Source organism: Bos indicus x Bos taurus, unplaced genomic scaffold, assembly GCF_003369695.1.
Source record: "Bos indicus x Bos taurus breed Angus x Brahman F1 hybrid unplaced genomic scaffold, Bos_hybrid_MaternalHap_v2.0 tig00000132_arrow_arrow_obj, whole genome shotgun sequence".
Classification (NCBI taxonomy): domain Eukaryota; kingdom Metazoa; phylum Chordata; class Mammalia; order Artiodactyla; family Bovidae; genus Bos; species Bos indicus x Bos taurus.
The window spans coordinates 237-21,146 of NW_020867129.1; the positions used below are offsets into that span (position 1 = coordinate 237).

The 20,910-nt window shown below is 50.9% G+C and overlaps 2 gene segments (V, D, J or C); both read right to left on the bottom strand.

Moving 5' to 3' along the window:
- Positions 1 to 1,083: 1,083 nt before the first annotated feature.
- Positions 1,084 to 9,530, bottom strand: LOC113888576 (the record flags this gene model as incomplete). The annotated part of the segment is given in 5 exon segments: positions 1,084 to 1,197; positions 3,142 to 3,224; positions 4,643 to 4,688; positions 9,050 to 9,357; positions 9,440 to 9,530. Coding segments are annotated over 5 exon segments (597 nt in total), but the record flags the coding sequence as incomplete, so codon positions are not given.
- A 9,793-nt stretch (positions 9,531 to 19,323) lies between these two features.
- Positions 19,324 to 19,933, bottom strand: LOC113888577. The segment is given in 2 exon segments: positions 19,324 to 19,760; positions 19,843 to 19,933. Coding segments are annotated over 2 exon segments (483 nt in total).
- Between the last annotated feature and the right edge of the window lie 977 nt (positions 19,934 to 20,910).

The following is a 20,910-nucleotide window of genomic DNA, read 5'->3' on the forward strand; positions in this document are numbered from 1 at the left end:
AACCCAGATCATGAGGACTCTCCTCTCATGAACTAAGCATCTGCCAAGACCCCGATTCTCACAGCATCCTCTTGGGTGCACAGACTTCCAAGCCTGAATTCTGGGGCACAGATCATTCAGACCCTGAGAGCCTTGGACTGTGGTCCTGTCGCATCTGGATTCCAATCCAGTGAAACTGATATCAGACTCTGAACTATGGACTGAAAGGGAATGTGTGTGTGTTGATTTGAGCCCCACACGTGTGGGAAGTTGCACAATGATCAGCAGAGTGATATAAGCTAGAACGTGGGTTTTCACATCCACCAGTGTCTCCCACACGGCTCCCACTTACTTGGTGACACAAGCATGCCCCTGGGGACAGGCACTGCAGGCCGTGGTCCCTGGGAGGAACCATGTGCTGCCACAGACTGAGGGACCTGTGCACTCCATCGACCCTGACTCTATAACCCTGCTCTGGCTGTCTGACCAGATGCTATGTGTGGCTGCTTGGCAGAGACTGGGAAATAGAAATTCACCCTTGGGATCCCCCAAGGACGATGGCACTTTTCAAACTAAAGAATGAGCCAGAGGACTTGCCAGGACACTCTACAGAATAAGAATCCCATACTTGACATTAACCAAATATTTCCCGATAATGCCTCACCTAACTTCCCAAGAAGAATCAGGGTCTCAATACTCCTGCTAAAAAAGGAATAAAAATCCATAACCCATTGGAGAGAAATCTTTATCTGCATCTTTCTTTGAGATCTTGCTCAAAAGCACCCAGTGTCCCAGGAGAGCATGATCTGATCTCTCAGATTCCAGACTCTTGTGATGAGAGAAGTCAGGAAAACCATCATTTTTCTCCTCTCCTCTCCCAGCACAGCACCCTGCCCCTCAGGATGTGGGTTTTCACAGTGTGCCTCACACAGTAATAAACAGCCGTGTCCTCAGACCTCAGACTGCTCTGCTCCATGTAGGCGTGTTGGGACGTGTGCTGCAACCAAGATCACTCTGCTCTGGAACTTCTAGGTGTACCTTGTTCCACCATGTTGAGGGTCAGTCCATCCATCCGTTCAAGCCCTTGCTGAGGGCCTGTCACACCCAGTGCATGTAGTCGGTGAAGGTGTATCCAGAAGCCTTGCAGGACACCTTCACTGAGGCCCCAGGCTTCCTCAGCTCAGCCCCCACTGCACCAGCTGCACCTGGGCGTGCACCCTGTGGACAGGGGACAGAAGTGCATGAAGCCCCTTGACTGGACCCTGTCCCTTCCTTCACCGCAGCACTGGGGTGACCCTGACCTGGAGCCAAGGCCACCAGGAGGAGGACTCTCCAGCTCCACCCCTGGTGAGCCTGTGCTCCAGAGGCTGCTGTGCAGAGCCGGTGTTGCTCTGGGTGATGTTCTCAGGGCTCAGAATATCCATATTTAACCTAGGACACCTCAGGTCACCTGCATGTTCTAGAGGCTGAAAACTTTACACTCAATACACGGGCGATATTAGGAAGGAGCAGACTTATGACCATGGCCACGCTCAGTGGGTGTGTGTCCGTGTCCTCATGCTGTTTCATGCGTGTGTCCTGCCAGGTCCCTGACCCCTGTGTACACAGATCTCTTCCACTGAGGACCCGCCCCAGAGACACAGTCCCCATTGTGAACCAGCCTTTAGTGCCACAGAGACATCTTCACCTCTAATCAGTGTGTTTCCCCAAAGTCAGCCACCACTGGGTATTCACATACACACACACACCTCTCACAGAGACGCACCTGTCAGACAGACAGACAGACACACACACACACCTGTCTCACATACACAACATAGCTGTCACACACACAATCAAAACTGTCACACACAAGCACTCAACCTGTCACACAGACATACAGACACACACAGTCACATTAAAACTGTCACACACACACAACTGTCATACACAAACATACCCATTCACACACACAGACACACCTGTTACACACACATACACCTGTTCACACAAAGAGACCTGTCACACACCCAGACATGTCACACACATACAGACACACCTCTCCCACACATACACACCTGTCTCACACACACACACCTGTTATACAACACACACACACCTGTTGCACACATACATGTTACATACACTACCCTTGGTTCACACAGACATACAGGCACACATACACATGTCAAACACACCTGTACACACACACACCAGTCACATACACACTGTTATACAAACACACACCTGTCACGCAGACATACAGAGATATATACTCACAAACACTTTCACGCTCACACATACAGACACAAACCAATCACACACATTCACATGCTCAGATGCACACAATAAACACCACTCACACTTAACATTACACACTCACATGCACACAATACACTCACTCACTCATATATATACACACACACAAACATGCATACTTACACACACTCACACACTCACATACACACTCAAGACATATAGACATTACTTCTCGTGGCCTCACTGAGCTGTGCAATCCCAACAGTCCTGAATATTAAACGTCCTTGTCCATCCTTGTCCCGCTGTTACTGTTTTTACTGAAAGAGAAGACTCCATCTCTGAGACGCCCCGGCCGCTCCAATCCTGCGAAGCAGCCCTGCATGGGGTCCTGGGCACCCTGCCTGGCTCACAGGCAGTCCTAGCAGTGTTTCTGGTCTGGTATTCAGTGGCTGTGTTCCATCTTCAGAGTATTCTTCTAGAGAGAGCATGTTCTTTTAATCTTCTCTAGAAAAGCCTTTGGAGAAGGAAATGGCAACTCACTCCAGTGTTCTTGCCTGAGAATCCCAGGGACGGGGGAGCCTGGTGGGCTGCCATCTCTGGGGTCACACAGATTCGGACACGACTGAAGCGACTTAGCAGCAGCAGCAGCAGCAGCAGCAGCAGCAAAAACAGCCTCAATAAACACATGCACTCTGTAGAGAGACCCCAAGGAAGGAGTTTGTGAGAAACACCTGGACGTCGCCTCCCTGGGGCTGCAGGTGCACCGATGCAGTTGACACTCACAGTGAGTCCAGAGGCTCTCGAGGATGTGGGGTCCCTTGGCCTCCTGGAGCCCCCCATGGGCTAACATCCTGTCACAGGATAGCTGCAAGCACAAGCACGGGCTCGATGCCCACTCCACCTACTGTTCACTCCTGGGCTCACCTGTTCTTGCAGCACCTGGACCCTGCAGGGGCCCCACAGGAAGGTCCAGATGACCCCCTTGATGGAAACCAGTGCAATCGCCCCTGACAACTCACAGCACAAACACCTGAGGGGCTCCTAGTGCCGACACCTGTGAGAGGAGACACCTGAGACGCTGGGGGAAGACGAGGCAGAGCCCTTGTCAGCTGACTCAGGGGAGGCTGCCCTGAGGGAGTGCTCACCCAGGGAATGGGGTGGTGAGCATGCTCAGTCACCTCAGTCGTGTCTGACCCTTTGAGGCCCCACGGACTGTAGCCCACCAGACTCCTCTGTCCATGGGATTCTCCGGGCAGGAACACTGGAGTGGGTTGCCACAACAGCACCCCTGCAGAGAAGCTAGGTCAGCCGTGTGCATGTCCCCTGACAGGACATCTCTTCAGCAGGATGGCCTCGGGTTGCATCCATCCTCAGACTCCATCCTGCTTCTCACCGTCCCTCCTGACCACCTGCCTGAGGACTTCAGGACCTGAGGTCATTGGGGAGACAGACCCACTGCTGTGTCAGCCACGTGTTCTCCAGCAGGACCCTGTGACAAACCTGCTTCCCCCTGTTCTGAGTCTCTGATGGAACCTTCATGAATATTCCTGAGAACGTCAGATACCCAAGAGCAGGAGAGGGATACTGGCCCATGTCGATCAGGCAGGACAGAGTGGGTCTGAGGCCAGTAGTGAGGGCTCCAAGCCTGGTATCCAGCCATGGGTACCAGAGCCTCAGTGCCCTGCCTCCTAGATGGCGTCTGGCTGTGGTCTCTGCACACTAGCTCCCCACCTCAAAGAGGCTGCATATCGTACCTCAGCCAGTTCCCTGGAGGTCCCATGTGGGTAGGGGCTACATGCATTGTTGAGGTTGAACACCCATTACTCAGGGGATCTGGTCTGGCCTCTGAGCGTCGCCAGGGTTTTCAGTATTGGCCTGTCTGCATAATACTCCCTCCTGGGCTGCAGTGCCCTGGTCCAGTCCCTTCTCTTAGCCATGAGATTTGAAACCTCTGTAGGTCTGCAGTAGACAAGAATTTCTGTTCATCTCCTAGGAGAAGTTCGGGGAAGAGCTCTTCCATGGAGGGTCTGCCTGATTAACCCTCTGGTTAGATGTTAACATTTCTCAGGGTTTGCCTTCCCCTCGTCCGTCAGGTGTCCTGAAGGGATAAATATGAACACTCACCTTGAAGATCTGGATGTTTCTGGAGTTATATTCCACAAACCATGGACTGCGACCCCAGGATCTCTCATCCTCACAGTGGTTATTGCTGGTCCTGCAGGACTTGGTAGTAATTACCCTGAGGGTGCTCCTCCTGAAGCTTCACTTCCATGGGCAGGTCTCACCTGGACTGTGGATTGCCCACCTCTCTGGTTTGTGCTGGGGGATTTCCTTACAATCTGAGGACTCTGTTAGGTCCAGGGAAAGTTTTGGTGTTGAGAATTCCTTGCTTTAATATGGAAATCATGGTTTCCACACACACTACCTCTTGATGCAGGAACCAGCAGGTACCAGCTGAGGTTGTCCTTGACCTGGGTGGCGAAGGAGAAATCGAATGTCACTAAGAGTCAGAGGAGCCTGGACAGACTTGACCAACATACAGAGACAGGGATGAAGGACTCAGCAGGGCATTTATCTTAGGATCAGATTCCAAAGCTCTTCCAAGAGGCTGGAATTCAGAAAGCACCATGGTGAGGAGATTGTTACGTCCTGGTGACCCAGTTCTAGTCAGAAGGCAGGACAAAGCGCCTCTCGGTGATTCCGGGTTCCTGAGGTAATTTCAGAGGAGCCGTCCCCTTCTCCCAGCCCCTTTTCATGTCCCCGTGTGACCAGGGAATGCAGTCATCACGTCTGTAATGAGGGGTTCCCCTGGGGGAGGGGCTTACATGTGGGTGTGCCATGTGGAAGGTTGTTCATTCTCTCCAGGTACGTGAACTGCTGACTTCACCAAATCCGGGACCACCCACATCTGGGCTCCTCGTTTCATTGGCTTGTGATTTTTCTCATTGTTGGGCTTCCCCGATAGATCAGTTCAAGCTTCCCTGACAGCATGGTCCTTGGAAGAAAAGCTATGACCATCCTAGACAGCGCATTAAGAAGTGGAGACTTTGCTGGACAAATTCCGTCTGGTAAAGCTATGGAGTTTCCAGTACTCATGTATGGATATGAGAGATGAACCATACAGAAAGCTGAGTGCTGAAGTACTGATGCTTTTGAACTGCTGTGTTGGAGAACACTGTTGAGAGTCCCTTGACTGCAAGAGGATCAAACCAGTCTATCCTAAAGGAAATCAGTCCTGAATATTCACTGGAAGGACTGATGCTGAAGCTGAAGCTCCAATACTTTGGCCACCTGATTTGAAGAACAGACTCATTGGAAAAGACCCTGATGCTGGAAAGATTGAAGACAGGAGGAAAAGGGGATGCCAGAGGATGCGATGGTTGGATGGCATCATCGACTGGATGGACATAAGCTTGAGCAAGTTCTGGGAGTTGGAGATGGACAGGGAAGTCTGGCATACTGCTGTCCACGGGGTTGGGAAGAGTCAACCATTACTGAGTGACTGAACTCACAGCTCAATGGTAAAGAATCATCCTGCAATATAGGATTCGCTTCCTGGGACTGGAAGATCTGCTGGAGAAGGGATAGGCTACCCACTCCAGTATACTTGGGCTTCCCTTGTGGCTCAGCTGGTGAAGAACCTGCCTGCAGTTTGGGAGATCTGGGTTTGATCCCTGAGTTGGGAAGATGCCCTGGAGAAGGGAAATGCTACTCACTCCGGTATTCTTCCTTGGAGAATTCCATGGACTGTGTAGTCCGTGGGGTCGCAGAGCTGGATACAACTGAGCAACTTTCACTTTCTCATTATTTACTCTGTTCACTTTGTGTGATTTCTGCTGAACGAGACTCACATAATGATCGCAAGATGGCGCTAGTGATAAGGAACCCGCCTACCAATAAGCAGATGTAAGAGACACAGGATCCATCCCTGGTCAGGAAGATGCCCTGGAAGAGGGAATGGCAACCCGCTCCAGTATTCTTGCCTGGAAAATTTCATGGACAGGGGAGCCTAATGGGCTACAGTCCCTAGTGTGGTAAAGAGGCTGACATGACTGGAGTGACTAGCATGCATGCATTAGAACAAAGTGATTTAAAATCACTAAGTTTCATGAACTAAAGGTAGTGTTTGTTCCATGAGACAGTCAGGAGGGATGGCTAAACACGAAGACGGTGTTCACAATGGCTTCTTTATTCATCAGGGAATATTCTGTATATTCCTTAGATGTATGGTGCTCTCTCGTTGAAAGACTTGTCCTCGTATAAACTTCTGGTGGCTCATAGCTTGACAAGAAAGCTGAGGATATCAAGTAGGAATTGTTTTTAAAGTAAAAGCTTCCCTTTAGTTCGTGTCCTCTATCTGCCGTAAAACCACCCAAAGGACAGAAGCTACTGCATCTACTAGAGCCTGTCAATTAGTGAAGGGAGGAACGCCCCTCGGTGGTGCTCAAAGAGCTGAAACCACACTCAGACCATTATTCATAGTTCTCTCCATGGAAATTCATTGGGACCCCACCCCAGGTTGATGTAGAAGGTAAGTCTGAGGACATCACAGACATAGATGCAGGAACACAGACAACACAAACTTTTCATCTTCCTGCATCTGTGTGTGGTGTCAGCAGACTCAGCTTCTATCTCAGGCTGGTGTGGAGGTCCCGCTGAGTCTCCATGGTGAGAACTATGGCTGATGGTGTGAGTGAGGTGTCAGTTCCGTTAGCACCAGCAAGGGGGGTTCTTCCCTGGCCCTGGGTTTATACACCTCTGTTGTCTGAGTCCAGCTGCACTTACACTGCTGACCGCTGGCTAACTCGTTTACTGGCCCTGCTGTGCTGAGCCCCACTGCTGAATCACACAGAGCCTCTCCTGTGGACTTAGCGAGCTTACACCAAATGTCCAGAGAACGGGCCTAAGTGACAAGCGGAAGCAACCCTAAGAGACCGTCCCTTTCGTGCAGTGAGGATACGGTCCCCTATCCCAACCACCATTCTCCCTCAGAGGCTGAGGAGGTACCTAAGAGTCATGAATGCAGAGAAGTTCCCCAGAAAAACTGCTACAAGGAGAGGAAGCCTCCTGACAGGAGACCAGCTGTCAATCACCATCTGCACCTGCTCCTGCAACACACAACTGTGTGTCCCCAGGACCCGCTGGAGGTCATGGAGCCCCGGAGGGTGGCTGGTGTCTGGGCTCACACTGCCTTCCCCTCACTGTGTCTCTTGCACAGCAGTATACTGCCGTGTCCTTGGTTGTCACAGAGCTTAGCTGCAGGGAGTACTGGTTACCAGTAACCACTGGTGATGGAGCACCCAGAGATGGCACAGGTGAGAGCTTCTGCATTTCTGGACCCTGCTCCTGCAGCTGCACTGGGACAGACCAGCTAGGGACAAGGAGAATCAGTCCCTGTCAGTCACCTGCAGTCACAATCATCCCCACAGACCCGTGTCTGCACCTGAGACCCTCATCTTGGGGAGCTGTCACCAGGCAGAGGAGAAGACCCAAAGCCCCATTTTCTACCCAACAGCTCTGCATTCACTGAGACCTCCATCCTGTGTGAGCAGAGAGGGGTGAGCTCTCACAGCCCAGGGTGGATTTTACCCTGGAGCTTGAAGAGGAATTTACATTGAGGAGCTCTATTCCTGTGAATACAGAGAGGCTGTGGTCACACTCACCCTGGTCATCCCAGGATCCCCACGGGTGCCTTCTGATTTACATGGTTGGTGAGGAAGTGTGGGAAAGCAGTGTGTCTATCAGATGGCTTGGAACCAGATCCCAGGGCAAGTCCCCCTTTCTGAGCCCAGAGTCTCCATCTTGACGGCCCCCACCTCCTGCCCCTTGCCCATCTCAGCTCAGCCCCTCGTCCTCTCAGTCCTTGGGTCTTTCCTCAGGGCTGAGCCAGCACAGATCCTGCTTCCTTTCCCTATGCCAGTGACGGTCACTGTGATGGGAGAGAGGACAGATGGTGGTGTGCTCCATGTTGACCCCACGGACAAATCCACCTGAGGACCTCTGTATTTCCCCTTATGAATGATCCAGACATAAGCTCAGAATGGGGTGTGGACTTCAGAGACGTTGAGGCGAGATGGTATCACCCTGATTGCCCTCACCTGGAATGTGTGTGTGTTGAGTGACTCGGTGAACTGGCCAAATTCTCAATGACTATATAAGGACACAAGGTAACAGTGTTTATGTTAAGACACTAATAAAAGCTAGCATGTGGGTGAATTTGCAGTACAGAACCTGTGAATGATGAGAATCATTGCATATGCAGCACTGGGGACCCCTGACACTGGAGCCTTAGACACTGCTTGCTCCAGATTCTACTGTGCAGTTTGACAGATAGAAGGAGGTTGAGTCTCTTCCTTCTTCGTGGACAAAAACAAAACAAAGATTAAAAATGTTTAAATATCTCAAGTTTCCTTTCAGGATAGTTAATAGTTGAAAATAACATGAGAGGCAAATGTTTTTACTGAGTTCCTTTGAAAGAAGAGAAATGAAGGTGAAAAATTTTAGCTGTTTAGTATTATGTGTGTGTGTGTGTTTGCATAAAGCTATCCTTGCTTCAAGGAAAAATTAAAATATATATAAACACACAGTTTTCTGAGAGCGACATAAAGCACAAGGAATTACCAGGACACAGAAGAGGGTTTGAGGTGCAGCTCCTGGGCAGGAGGAGGAAAGAGAAGCTCTGAGGAGAATCCCCCCCAGGCCCCCCACCGCCCAACGCCTCTTCTGCACCTGCTCCAGGGCTCAGCTCTGAGTGAGTACTGCGCGCCCCCTGGTGGTCACGGGCCCCCATGCAGGGAGGTTTTTGTCTGGGCTCACACTGACTTCCCCTCACTGTGTCTCTTGCACAGTAGTATGTGGCTGTGTCCTCAGGTGTCACGCTGCTCACTGACAGAGAGACTTGGCTCTTGGAGTTGTCCTTGGTGATGCTGAGCCGGGATTTCAGGGCTGGGTTATAGTATGTGCTTCCACCACTGCTTATACCACCAACCCACTCCAGCGCCTTCCCTGGAGCCTGGCGGACCCAGCTTACAGCATAGCTGCTCAATGAGAATCCAGAGACCGTGCAGGTGAGGGAGAGGGTCTGTGAGGGCTTCACCAGGCTGGGGCCCGACTCCCGCAGCTGCACCTGGGACAGGACCCCTGTGGAGAGAGAGAAGCACGGTGACCCGTGGGCTCAGAGGCAGCTTCCCCACGTGCCCATGTCTGACCCAGAGACACTCACCTCTGGGGGCTGACAGCACAAAGAGGAGGGTCCACAGTGGGTTCATCTTGGAGCAGATGAGAGTCACCACTCCTGCAAGTCTCTGCAAGCCTGAGGAGGAGCCTGAATTTAAGGGAGCTGGTGCTCTGTTTCTACCCTGTGACCTGAGTGGATATTTGCATACAGGAGGGACCTCTGTATAAAAAGCAGAAAGCAGTGAATAGAGGTCCTGGATATGGGGCTCCCCCTGTGAGGGAGTGCTGTCTGTGGCCTCAGAGAACTCAGCCCCTCCTGGGGTCCCCCTCCCCACGACAAGAAGTCTCTTGAGGAATAAAATGTTGAAGGAGGGCTGGTCAGGAAAAAATATGCTTTCAGGGAATAATGGCAGATTTGGGGAAGAGACTTCAATCCAAAGAACATGTTTACCTTTACTCAACAAATGCCCACCACACATTCAGGTACCAGCCATTTGTTAGACACAAACTCTTATTTTTTTTTCTTTTCTGATTAGCTGATGTTTACTTACTCCATATGCAAACATAGAGAAAAATATACAAGTAATAATCACATTGAATTCAAGTGGAGTTGAGTACAATTTAATGTCTATCAGAATTCCCAAAGCATTTATATTTTCCTTTGCTTTCTTGACTGTTTTTTCATGTTGAACAGCTTAAATAACCTCAAGAATCACTCTAGAGGTGGTTTGTTCAGAGTAATTAAACGCAGTATTAATTCTGTGGACAAAGTAGACATTTCTGCTGAGATGCTCGTCTTCCCAGCATGGCTGACTTGCCCAGTGGGCTGCATTTTCCTGTGCACAACTGAGTGTCTGCAGGAACTCGTGAACCTCAGCATCTCCTCCCTGAGGGTGGACACTGAGGACCCCAAGTCTGCTGAGAATTGAGGACACACAACTCCTGGGAGCTCCTTAGGTCTCCACTCCCTCGTCTCCCTGTGGCCCTGCGGCTGTGGCCTCACACCTGCATTTCTGTGTGTGAGGATGTAGACTGGGGCTGACGACAGTCACAGCATGTGTGGACTTTACAGCGGGTTTGCCCGGGGTGGGGAGAGCTGTCATCAGTGTCATCAGTGGTGTTATCCCTCCTGGAGCCAGAAAAGACCAGTGTGTGTCCCCACTCTGACTGACCCCTGTCCATATGATCCTTGTTTCCTGTCCTGAGACATCACCCCTTCGGGTCTGGTGCAGGTCAGCTCTTCCTCGGCACAGGGATCTCACCTGTGCACTGACTGAGTTAGAACCTACTGTCTATGAAAAGGCCTTCCCAGTCTGGCTTTGGTCACAGCAGTTCTGCACGAGCGTCTTCTGTGCCAGATCCCGTTTCCCAACACCTGCATGTGCTCTGGGGAGAGGCCCCACCTCACTGTGCCTCAGAGCTTGTGGGGTCACCTGTGCCCGATGCTATGCAACATGGTCAGGACTCCTGAGGGTGACTCTGGAACTGTGGCCTCTGGCATCCAGGTCACTGAGCTTCTACATGTGTCCTCATCCCTCGGCTCAACACCTTCGTCCATCATCAAAGCCAGTGGAGTCTTGTGGTGCATTGCCTAACTAGCTTTCCTCTCTCCTGCACTTTCGCTGATCTTGTGATCCCACTGGACCACCTGTAAAACCCAAATATGCTTCTCATCTCATGGGACTGGAAGGCCGCAGACACATCCTCAAATCCACTATCAGTTGGTTTCTATGGGGTTTAGTTTATGGCATCAGAAGTGGGATCCAGGCAATCCCCAACAACTCCTAAGCCATGAACAATCTGATGCTGGTACCCACTCTGACCTCTTGTGTTCAGTGATCTGAATGAGTGTGGTCTCGTAGCTTTGTGTGGAGTCTTTTGGGTTTTCTATCCACAGTGTTCTGTAGATAATGAGAATTTTGCCTCTTGTAGTAAAGAATCCACTTGCAATGTAGGAGACCTGGGTTGACTCCCCGGTTGTAGGATTCCCTGGAGTAGGAAATGGCAACCCACTCCAGGATTCTTGCGTAGAAAGGACAAAGAAGACTGGCACGCCACAGTCCATGGGGTACACTCACACACACCTGTTACACACACACACAGTCCTGTCACACCTACACACCTGTCACATAGACATACAGACACACACAACCACACACACAACACACCTGTCACACACACACACACCTGTCACACACATATACCTGTTACACACAGCTGTCACACACACACCCCTTTTACACACACACACACTCAAACATGTCACAGACACACAGACGCCTGTCTCACACACACACCTGTTACAGACACACACCTGTCACACACAAACACACCCCAGTTACACACACAAACGCACATAGCTGTTACACATACACACTCCTGTCACACACACACATACCTGTCACACAGGCATACAGACACACACACACACACACAACACACCTTCCACACGCATACACGTGTCACACATGCACACACCTGTTGCACACCCATATACTTGTCACACACACACTGTCACACTCACACCTGTCACACACACCCCTTCACACACACAGATACAGATGTCACACACACACATCTGTCACACACACTCATCCCTTCAGAAACAAAACTGGCACACACACACACCTGTCACACACACACCCATTCATACACAGACACACCTGTCACACACACACACCACTTCACACATACACACACCTGTCACACACACGCACACCTTAACACACAGATATCTGTGACACGCACACACCTGTGTCACACACACACACGTGTTATAAACACACATACTTGTTACACACATACACCTGTGCACACACCCATACTTGATACAAACACACGCACGTCACACACACACACCCCTTTACACACACACACACACCTGTCACACACACACCTGTCACACACACACACCTGTCACACACACATACACACACCCTCACACACACACACCTTTCTTACACACAGACACATCTGTTACACACACACAGACCTGTTACAAACATGAATGTCAAACAAACATACAGACACACACAGTCACACACACATCTGTCACACATACACACACCTTTACAGACACACACACCTGTCAAACACACACAAGCCTATACACGCCCAGACATCTATCACCACAGAAACACACACAATTGTCACACAGAGGCATGCTCACTCACACACACACACACCTACACACAAACACAAGCAAACACATGCACACATTCACACTCACAAATATACACACATACCCATACACACTCATGCACACATCACACACACAAACATGCACACACATCCACACTCGCACATAGACTCAAACACATTCACACACTCATATACACACTGACACACACACAAACATGCACACACATCCAGACTCACATGCTCACATACACATTCACACACATTCACACACTCATACACAGAATCAGACATATCCTCATATACTTCTCATGGCCTCACTGTGCTGTGTATTCCCAACAGGCCCCAACATTAAATGTCACCAGTCCTTGTCCTGCTAGTTATTGTTTTCAGTGAAAAGAGAAGACTCCGTCTCTGAGACTCCCTGGCCCCCTCCTCACATGCTCCTGGGCAGCAGCCCTGCACTGGGGTCCTGGGCACCCCCTGGCTGGGCTCACAGGGCAGTCCTAGCAGTGTTTTTGGTCTGGTATTAAGTGGCTGTGTTCTACCTTCAGAGTATTCTTCTAGAGACAGCATGTTCTTTTAATCTTCTCTAGAAATAGCCTTTGGAGAAGGAAATGGCAAGCCACTCCAGTGTTCTTGCCTGGAGAATCCCAGGGATGGGGCAGCCTGGTGGGCTGCCGTCTCTAGGATTGCACAGAGTCGGACACGACTGAAGCGACTTAGCAGCAGCAGCAGGAGCAGCAGAAATAGCCTCAATAAATGCACACACTCTGTAGAGAGACCCCAAATAAGGAGTTTGTGAGAACACCTGGACGTCGCTGCCCTGGGGCTGCAGGCGCACTGATGCAGTTGACACTCACAGTGAGTCCATAGGCTCTCGAGGACGTGGGGTCCCTTGACCTCCTGGAGCCCCCCGTGGGCTAACATCATGTCACAGGATAACTGCACGCAGAAGCATGGGGCTCGATGCCCACTGCACCTACCGTTCACTCCTGGGCTCACCTGTTCTTGCAGCACATGGACCCTGCAGGGGCCCCACAAGAAGGTCCAGATGAGCCCCCTTGTCGGAAACCAGTGCAGTCGCCCCAGACAACTCACAGCAAAAACGCCTGAGGGGCTCCTAGTGCGACACCTGTGAGGAGATGCCTGAGAGTCGGAGGAGGACGAGGCAGAGCCCTTGTCAGCTGACTCAGGGGAGGCTGCCCTGAGGGAGTGCTCACCCAGGGAATGGGGTGGTGAGCATGCTCAGTCACCTCGGTCGTGTCTGACCCTTTAAGACCCCACAGACTGTAGCCCACCAGACTCCTCTGTCCATGGGATTCTCCGGGAAGGAACACTGGAGTGGGTTGCCACAACAGCACCCTGCAGAGAAGCTAGGTCAGCCGTGTGCATGTCCCCTGGCAGGACATCTCTTCAGCAGGACGGCCTCGGGTTGCATCCATCCTCAGACTCCATCCTGCTTCTCACCATATCCTCCTGACCACCTGCCCGAGGACTTCAGGACCTGAGGTCACTGGGGAGACAGATCCACTGCTGTGTCAGCCTTGTGTCCTCCAGCAGGACCCTGTGACAAACCTGCTTCCCCCTGTTCTGAGTCTCTGAAGGAACCTTCATAAATATTCCTGAGAACGTCAGATACCCAAGAGTAGGAGAGGGATACTGCCCAAGTTGATCAGGCAGGAGAGAAGGGGTCTGAGGCCAGTAGTGAGGGCTCCAAGCCTGGTCTCCAGCCGTGGGTACCAGAGCCTCAGCCCCCTGCCTCCTGGATGTTGTCTGGCTGTGGTCTCTGCACACTAGCTCCCCTACTCAAAGAGGCCTCATATCATAGCTCTGCCAGGTCCCTGGGGGTCACATGTGGGTAGGGGCTACATGCATTGTTGAGGTTGAACACCCATTACTCAGGGGATCTGGGTCCGGGCTCTGAGCATCACCAGCGTTTTCAGTATTGGCCCGTCCACGTAATACTCCCTCCTGGGCTGCAGTGCCCTGGTCCAGTCCCTTCATTTAGCCATGAGATATGACCCCTCCGTAGGACTGCAGTAGACAAGAATTTCTGTTCACGTCCCACGAGAAGCTGGGCGAAGAGCTCTTCTATGGAGGGTCTGCCTGATTAACCTTCTGGTTAGATGTTAACATTTTTCAGGGTTTGCCTTCCCCTCGTTCGTCAGGTGTCCTGAAGGGATAAATATGAACACTCACCTTGAAGATCTGGATGTTTCTGGAGTTATTTCCCACAAACCATGGACTGCGACTCCAGGATCTCTCATCCTCACAGTGGTTATTGCTGGACCTGCAGGAATTGGTAGTAATTACCCTGAAGGTGCTCCTCCTGAAGCTTTGCTTCCATGGGCAGATATCACCTGGACTGTGGATTGCCCACCTCTCTGGTTTTGTGCTGGGGGACTCCCCTGTAATGTTAGGACTCTGTTAGGTCCAGAGAAAGTTTTGGTGTTGAGAATTTCCTTGCTTTAATGATGGAGATGACAGTTTCCACACAGACTACCTCTTGATGCAGGAACCAGCAGGTACCAGCTGAGGTTGTCTTTGACCTGGGAGTCGAAGGAGAAATCGAATGTCACTAAGAGTCAGAGGAGCCTGGACAGACTTGACCAACATACAGAGACAGGGATGAAGGACTCAGCAGGGCATTTATCTTAGGCTCAGATTCCAAAGCTCTTCCAAGAGGCTGGAATTCAGAAAGCACCATGGTGAGGAGATTGTTACGTCCTGGTGACCCAGTTCTAGTCAGAAGGCAGGACAAAGCGCCTCTCGGTGATTCCGGGTTCCTGAGGTAATTTCAGAGGAGCCGTCCCCCTTCTCCCAGCCCCTTTTCATGTCCCCGTGTGACCAGGGAATGCAGTCATCACGTCCGTAATGAGGGGTTCCCCTGGGGGAGGGGCTTACATGTGGGTGTGCCATGTGGAAGGTTGTTCATTCTCTCCAGGTACGTGAACTGCTGACTTCACCAAATCCGGGACCACCCACATCTGGGCTCCTCGTTTCATTGGCTTGTGATTTTTCTCATTGTTGGGCTTCCCCGATAGATCAGTTCAAGCTTCCCTGACAGCACGGTCCTTGGAAGAAAAGCTATGACCATCCTAGACAGCGCATTAAGAAGTGGAGGCTTTGCTGGACAAATTCCGTCTGGTAAAGCTATGGAGTTTCCAGTACTCATGTATGGATATGAGAGATGAACCATACAGAAAGCTGAGTGCTGAAGTACTGATGCTTTTGAACTGCTGTGTTGGAGAACACTGTTGAGAGTCCCTTGACTGCAAGAGGATCAAACCAGTCTATCCTAAAGGAAATCAGTCCTGAATATTCACTGGAAGGACTGATGCTGAAGCTGAAGCTCCAATACTTTGGCCACCTGATTTGAAGAACAGACTCATTGGAAAAGACCCTGATGCTGGGAAAGATTGAAGACAGGAGGAAAAGGGGATGCCAGAGGATGCGATGGTTGGATGGCATCATCGACTGGATGGACATATGCTTGAGCAAGTTCTGGGAGTTGGAGATGGACAGGGAAGTCTGGCATGCTGCAGTCCACGGGGTTGGGAAGAGTCAGCCATTACTGAGTGACTGAACTCACAGCTCAATGGTAAAGAATCATCCTGCAATATAAGATTCGCTTCCTGGGACTGGAAGATCTGCTGGAGAAGGGATAGGCTACCCACTCCAGTATACTTGGGCTTCCCTTGTGGCTCAGCTGGTGAAGAACCTGCCTGCAGTTTGGGAGACCTGGGTTTGATCCCTGAGTTGGGAAGATTCCCTGGAGAAGGGAAATGCTACTCACTCCGGTATTCTTCCTTGGAGAATTCCATGGACTGTGTAGTCCGTGGGGTCGCAGAGCTGGATACAACTGAGCAACTTTCACTTTCTCATTGTTTACTCTGTTCACTTTGTGTGATTTCTGCTGAAGGAGACTCATATAATGATCGCAAGATGGCGCTAGTGATAAGGAACCCGCCTACCAATAAGCAGATGTAAGAGACACAGGATCCATCCCTGGTCAGGAAGATGCCCTGGAGGAGGGCATGGCAACCCGCTCCAGTATTCTTGCTTGGAAAATTTCATGGACAGGGGAGCCTAATGGGCTACAGTCCCTAGTGTGGTAAAGAGGCTGACATGACGAGTGACTAGCATGCATGCATTAGAACAAAGTGATTTAAAATCACTAAGTTTCATGAACTAAAGGTAGTGTTTGTTCCATGAGACAGTCAGGAGGGATGGCTAAACACGAAGACGGTGTTCACAATGGCTTCTTTATTCATCAGGGAATATTCTGTATATTCCTTAGATGTATGGTGCTCTCTCGTTGAAAGACTTGTCCTCGTATAAACTTCTGGTGGCTCATAGCTTGACAAGAAAGCTGAGGATATCAAGTAGGAATTGTTTTTAAAGTAAAAGCTTCCCTTTAGTTCGTGTCCTCTATCTGCCGTAAAACCACCCAAGGACAGAAGCTACTGCACCTACTAGAGCCTGTCAATTAGTGAAGGGAGGAACGCCCCTCGGTGGTGCTCAAAGAGCTGAAACCACACTCAGACCATTATTCATAGTTCTCTCCATGGAAATTCATTGGGACCCCACCCCAGGTTGATGTAGAAGGTAAGTCTGAGGACATCACAGACATAGATGCAGGAACACAGACAACACAAACTTTTCATCTTCCTGCATCTGTGTGTGGTGTCAGCAGACTCAGCTTCTATCTCAGGCTGGTGTGGAGGTCCCGCTGAGTCTCCATGGTGAGAACTATGGCTGATGGTGTGAGTGAGGTGTCAGTTCCGTTAGTACCAGCAAGGGGGGTTCTTCCCTGGCCCTGGGTTTATACACCTCTGTTGTCTGAGTCCAGCTGCACTTACACTGCTGACCGCTGGCTAACTCGTTTACTGGCCCTGCTGTGCTGAGCCCCACTGCTGAGTCACACAGAGCCTCTCCTGTGGACTTAGCGAGCTTACACCAAATGTCCAGAGAACGGGCCTAAGTGACAAGCGGAAGCAACCCTAAGAGACCGTGGCTTTCGTGCAGTGAGGATACGGTCCCCTATCCCAACCACCATTCTGCCTCAGAGGCTGAGGAGGTACCTAAGAGTCATGAATGCAGAGAAGTTCCCCAGAAAAACTGCTACAAGGAGAGGAAGCCTCCTGACAGGAGACCAGCTGTCAATCACCATCTGCACCTGCTCCTGCAACACACAACTGTGTGTCCCCAGCACCGCTGGAGGTCATGGAGCCCCGGGAGGGTGGCTGGTGCCTGGGCTCACACTGCCTTCCCCTCACTGTGTCTCTTGCACAGCAGTATACTGCCGTGTCCTTGGTTGTCACAGAGCTTAGCTGCAGGGAGTACTGGTTACCAGTAACCACTGGTGATGGAGCAACCAGAGATGGCACAGGTGAGAGCTTCTGCATTTCTGGACCCTGCTCCTGCAGCTGCACTGGGACAGACCAGCTAGGGACAAGGAGAATCAGTCCCTGTCAGTCACCTGCAGTCACAATCATCCCCACAGACCCGTGTCTGCACCTGAGACCCTCATCTTGGGGAGCTGTCACCAGGCAGAGGAGAAGACCCAAAGCCCCATTTTCTACCCAACAGCTCTGCATTCACTGAGACCTCCATCCTGTGTGAGCAGAGAGGGGTGAGCTCTCACAGCCCAGGGTGGATTTTACCCTGGAGCTTGAAGAGGAATTTACATTGAGGAGCTCTATTCCTGTGAATACAGAGAGGCTGTGGTCACACTCACCCTGGTCATCCCAGGATCCCCACGGGTGCCTTCTGATTTACATGGTTGGTGAGGAAGTGTGGGAAAGCAGTGTGTCTATCAGATGGCTTGGAACCAGATCCCAGGGCAAGTCCCCCTATCTGAGCCCAGAGTCTCCATCTTGACGGCCCCCACCTCCTGCCCCTTGCCCATCTCAGCTCAGCCCCTCGTCCTCTCAGTCCTTGGGTCTTTCCTCAGGGCTGAGCCAGCACAGATCCTGCTTCCTTTCCCTATGCCAGTGACGGTCACTGTGATGGGAGAGAGGACAGACGGTGGTGTGCTCCATGTTGACCCCACGGACAAATCCACCTGAGGACCTCTGTATTTCCCCTTATGAATGATCCAGACATAAGCTCAGAATGGGGTGTGGACTTCAGAGACGTTGAGGCGAGATGGTATCACCCTGATTGCCCTCACCTGGAATGTGTGTGTGTTGAGTGACTCAGTGAACTGGCCAAACTGTCAATGTCTATATAAGGACACAAGGTAACAGTGTTTATGTTAAGACGCTAATAAAAGCTAGCATGTGGGTGAATTTGCAGTACAGAACCTGTGAATGATGAGAATCATTGCATATGCAGCACTGGGGACCCCTGACACTGGAGCCTTAGACACTGCTTGCTCCAGATTCTACTGTGCAGTTTGACAGATAGAAGGAGGTTGAGTCTCTTCCTTCTTCATGGACAAAAACAAAACAAAGATTAAAAATGTTTAAATATCTCAAGTTTCCTTTCAGGATAGTTAATAGTTGAAAATAACATGAGAGTCAAATGTTTTTACTGAGTTCCTTTGAAAGAAGAGAAATGAAGGTGAAAATTGAAAATTTTAGCTGTTTAGTATTATGTGTGTGTGTGTGTGTGTTTGCATAAAGCTATCCTTGCTTCAAGGAAAAATTAAAATATATATAAACACAGTTTTCTGAGAGCGACATAAAGCACAAGGAATTACCAGGACACAGAAGAGGGTCTGAGGTGCAGCTCCTGGGCAGGAGGAGGAAAGAGAAGCTCTGAGGAGAATCCCCCCCAGGCCCCTCACCACCCAACGCCTCTTCTGCACCTGCTCCAGGGCTCAGCTCTGTACTGAGTCCTGCGCGCCCCCTGGTGGTCACGGGCCCCCATGTAGGGAGGTTTTTGTCTGGGCTCACACTGACTTCCCCTCACTGTGTCCTTCGCACAGTAGTATGTGGCCGTGTCCTCAGGTGTCACGCTGCTCACTGACAGAGAGACTTGGCTCTTGGAGTTGTCCTTGGTGATGCTGAGCCGGGATTTCAGGGCTGGGTTAAGGCATGTGCTTCCACCACTACTTATACCACCAACCCACTCCAGCGCCTTCCCCGGAGCCTGGCGGACCCAGCCTACAGCATAGCTGCTCAATGAGAATCCAGAGACCGTGCAGGTGAGGGAGAGGGTCTGTGAGGGCTTCACCAGGCTGGGGCCCGACTCCCGCAGCTGCACCTGGGACAGGACCCCTGTGGAGAGAGAGAAGCACGGTGACCTGTGGGCTCAGAGGCAGCTTCCCCACGTGCCCATGTCTGACCCAGAGACACTCACCTCTGGGGGCTGAGAGCACAAAGAGGAGGGTCCACAGTGGGTTCATCTTGGAGCAGATGAGAGTCACCACTCCTGCAAGTCTCTTCAAGCCTGAGGATGAGCCTGAATTTAAGGGAGCTGGTGCTCTGTTTCTACCCTGTGACCTGAGTGGATATTTGCATACAGGAGGGACCTCTGTATAAAAAGCAGAAAGCAGTGAATAGAGTCCTGTATATGGGGCTCCCCCTGTGAGGGGATGCTGACTGTGCCCTCAGAGAACTCAGCCCCTCTTGGGGTCCCCCTCCCCAGACCAGGAAGACTGTTGAGGAATGAAATGATGAAGGAGGGCTGGTCAGGAAAAAAGATGCTTTCAGGGAACAATGGCAGATTTGGGGAAGAGACTTTAATCCCAAGAACGTGTTTACCTTTACTCAACAAATGTCCACCACACATTCACGTACCAGCCATTTGTTAGACACAGACTCTTATTTTTTATTTTCTTCTCTAATTAGCTGATGTTTACTTACTCCACATGCAAACATCAGAGAAAAATATACATGTAATAATCACACTTAATTCAAATGGAGTTGAGTACAATTTAATGTCTATTGGAATGACTAAAGCATTTATATTTCCCTTGGCTTTCTTGACTGTTTTTTTCATCTGAACAGCTTAAATAGTCTCAAGAATCACTCTAGAGGAGGTTTGTTCAGAGTAATTAAACACAGTATTAATTTTGTGGACAAAGTAGACATTTCTGATGAGATGCTCGTCTTCCCAGCACGGCTGACTTGCCCAGTGGGCTGCATTTTCCTGTGCACAACTGAGTGTCTGCAGGAACTCGTGAACCTCAGCATCTCCTCCCTGAGGGTGGACACTGAGGACCCCAAGTCTACTGAGGACTGAGGACACACAGCTCCTGGGAGCTCCACAGGGCTCCGCTCCCCCATCTCCCTGTGGCCCTGCGGCTGTGGCCTCACACCTGCGTTTCTGTGTGTGAGGATGTAGACTGGGGCTGACAACAGTCACAGCATGTGTGGACTTTACAGCGGCTTTGCCCGGGGTGGGGAGAGCTGTCATCATGTCATC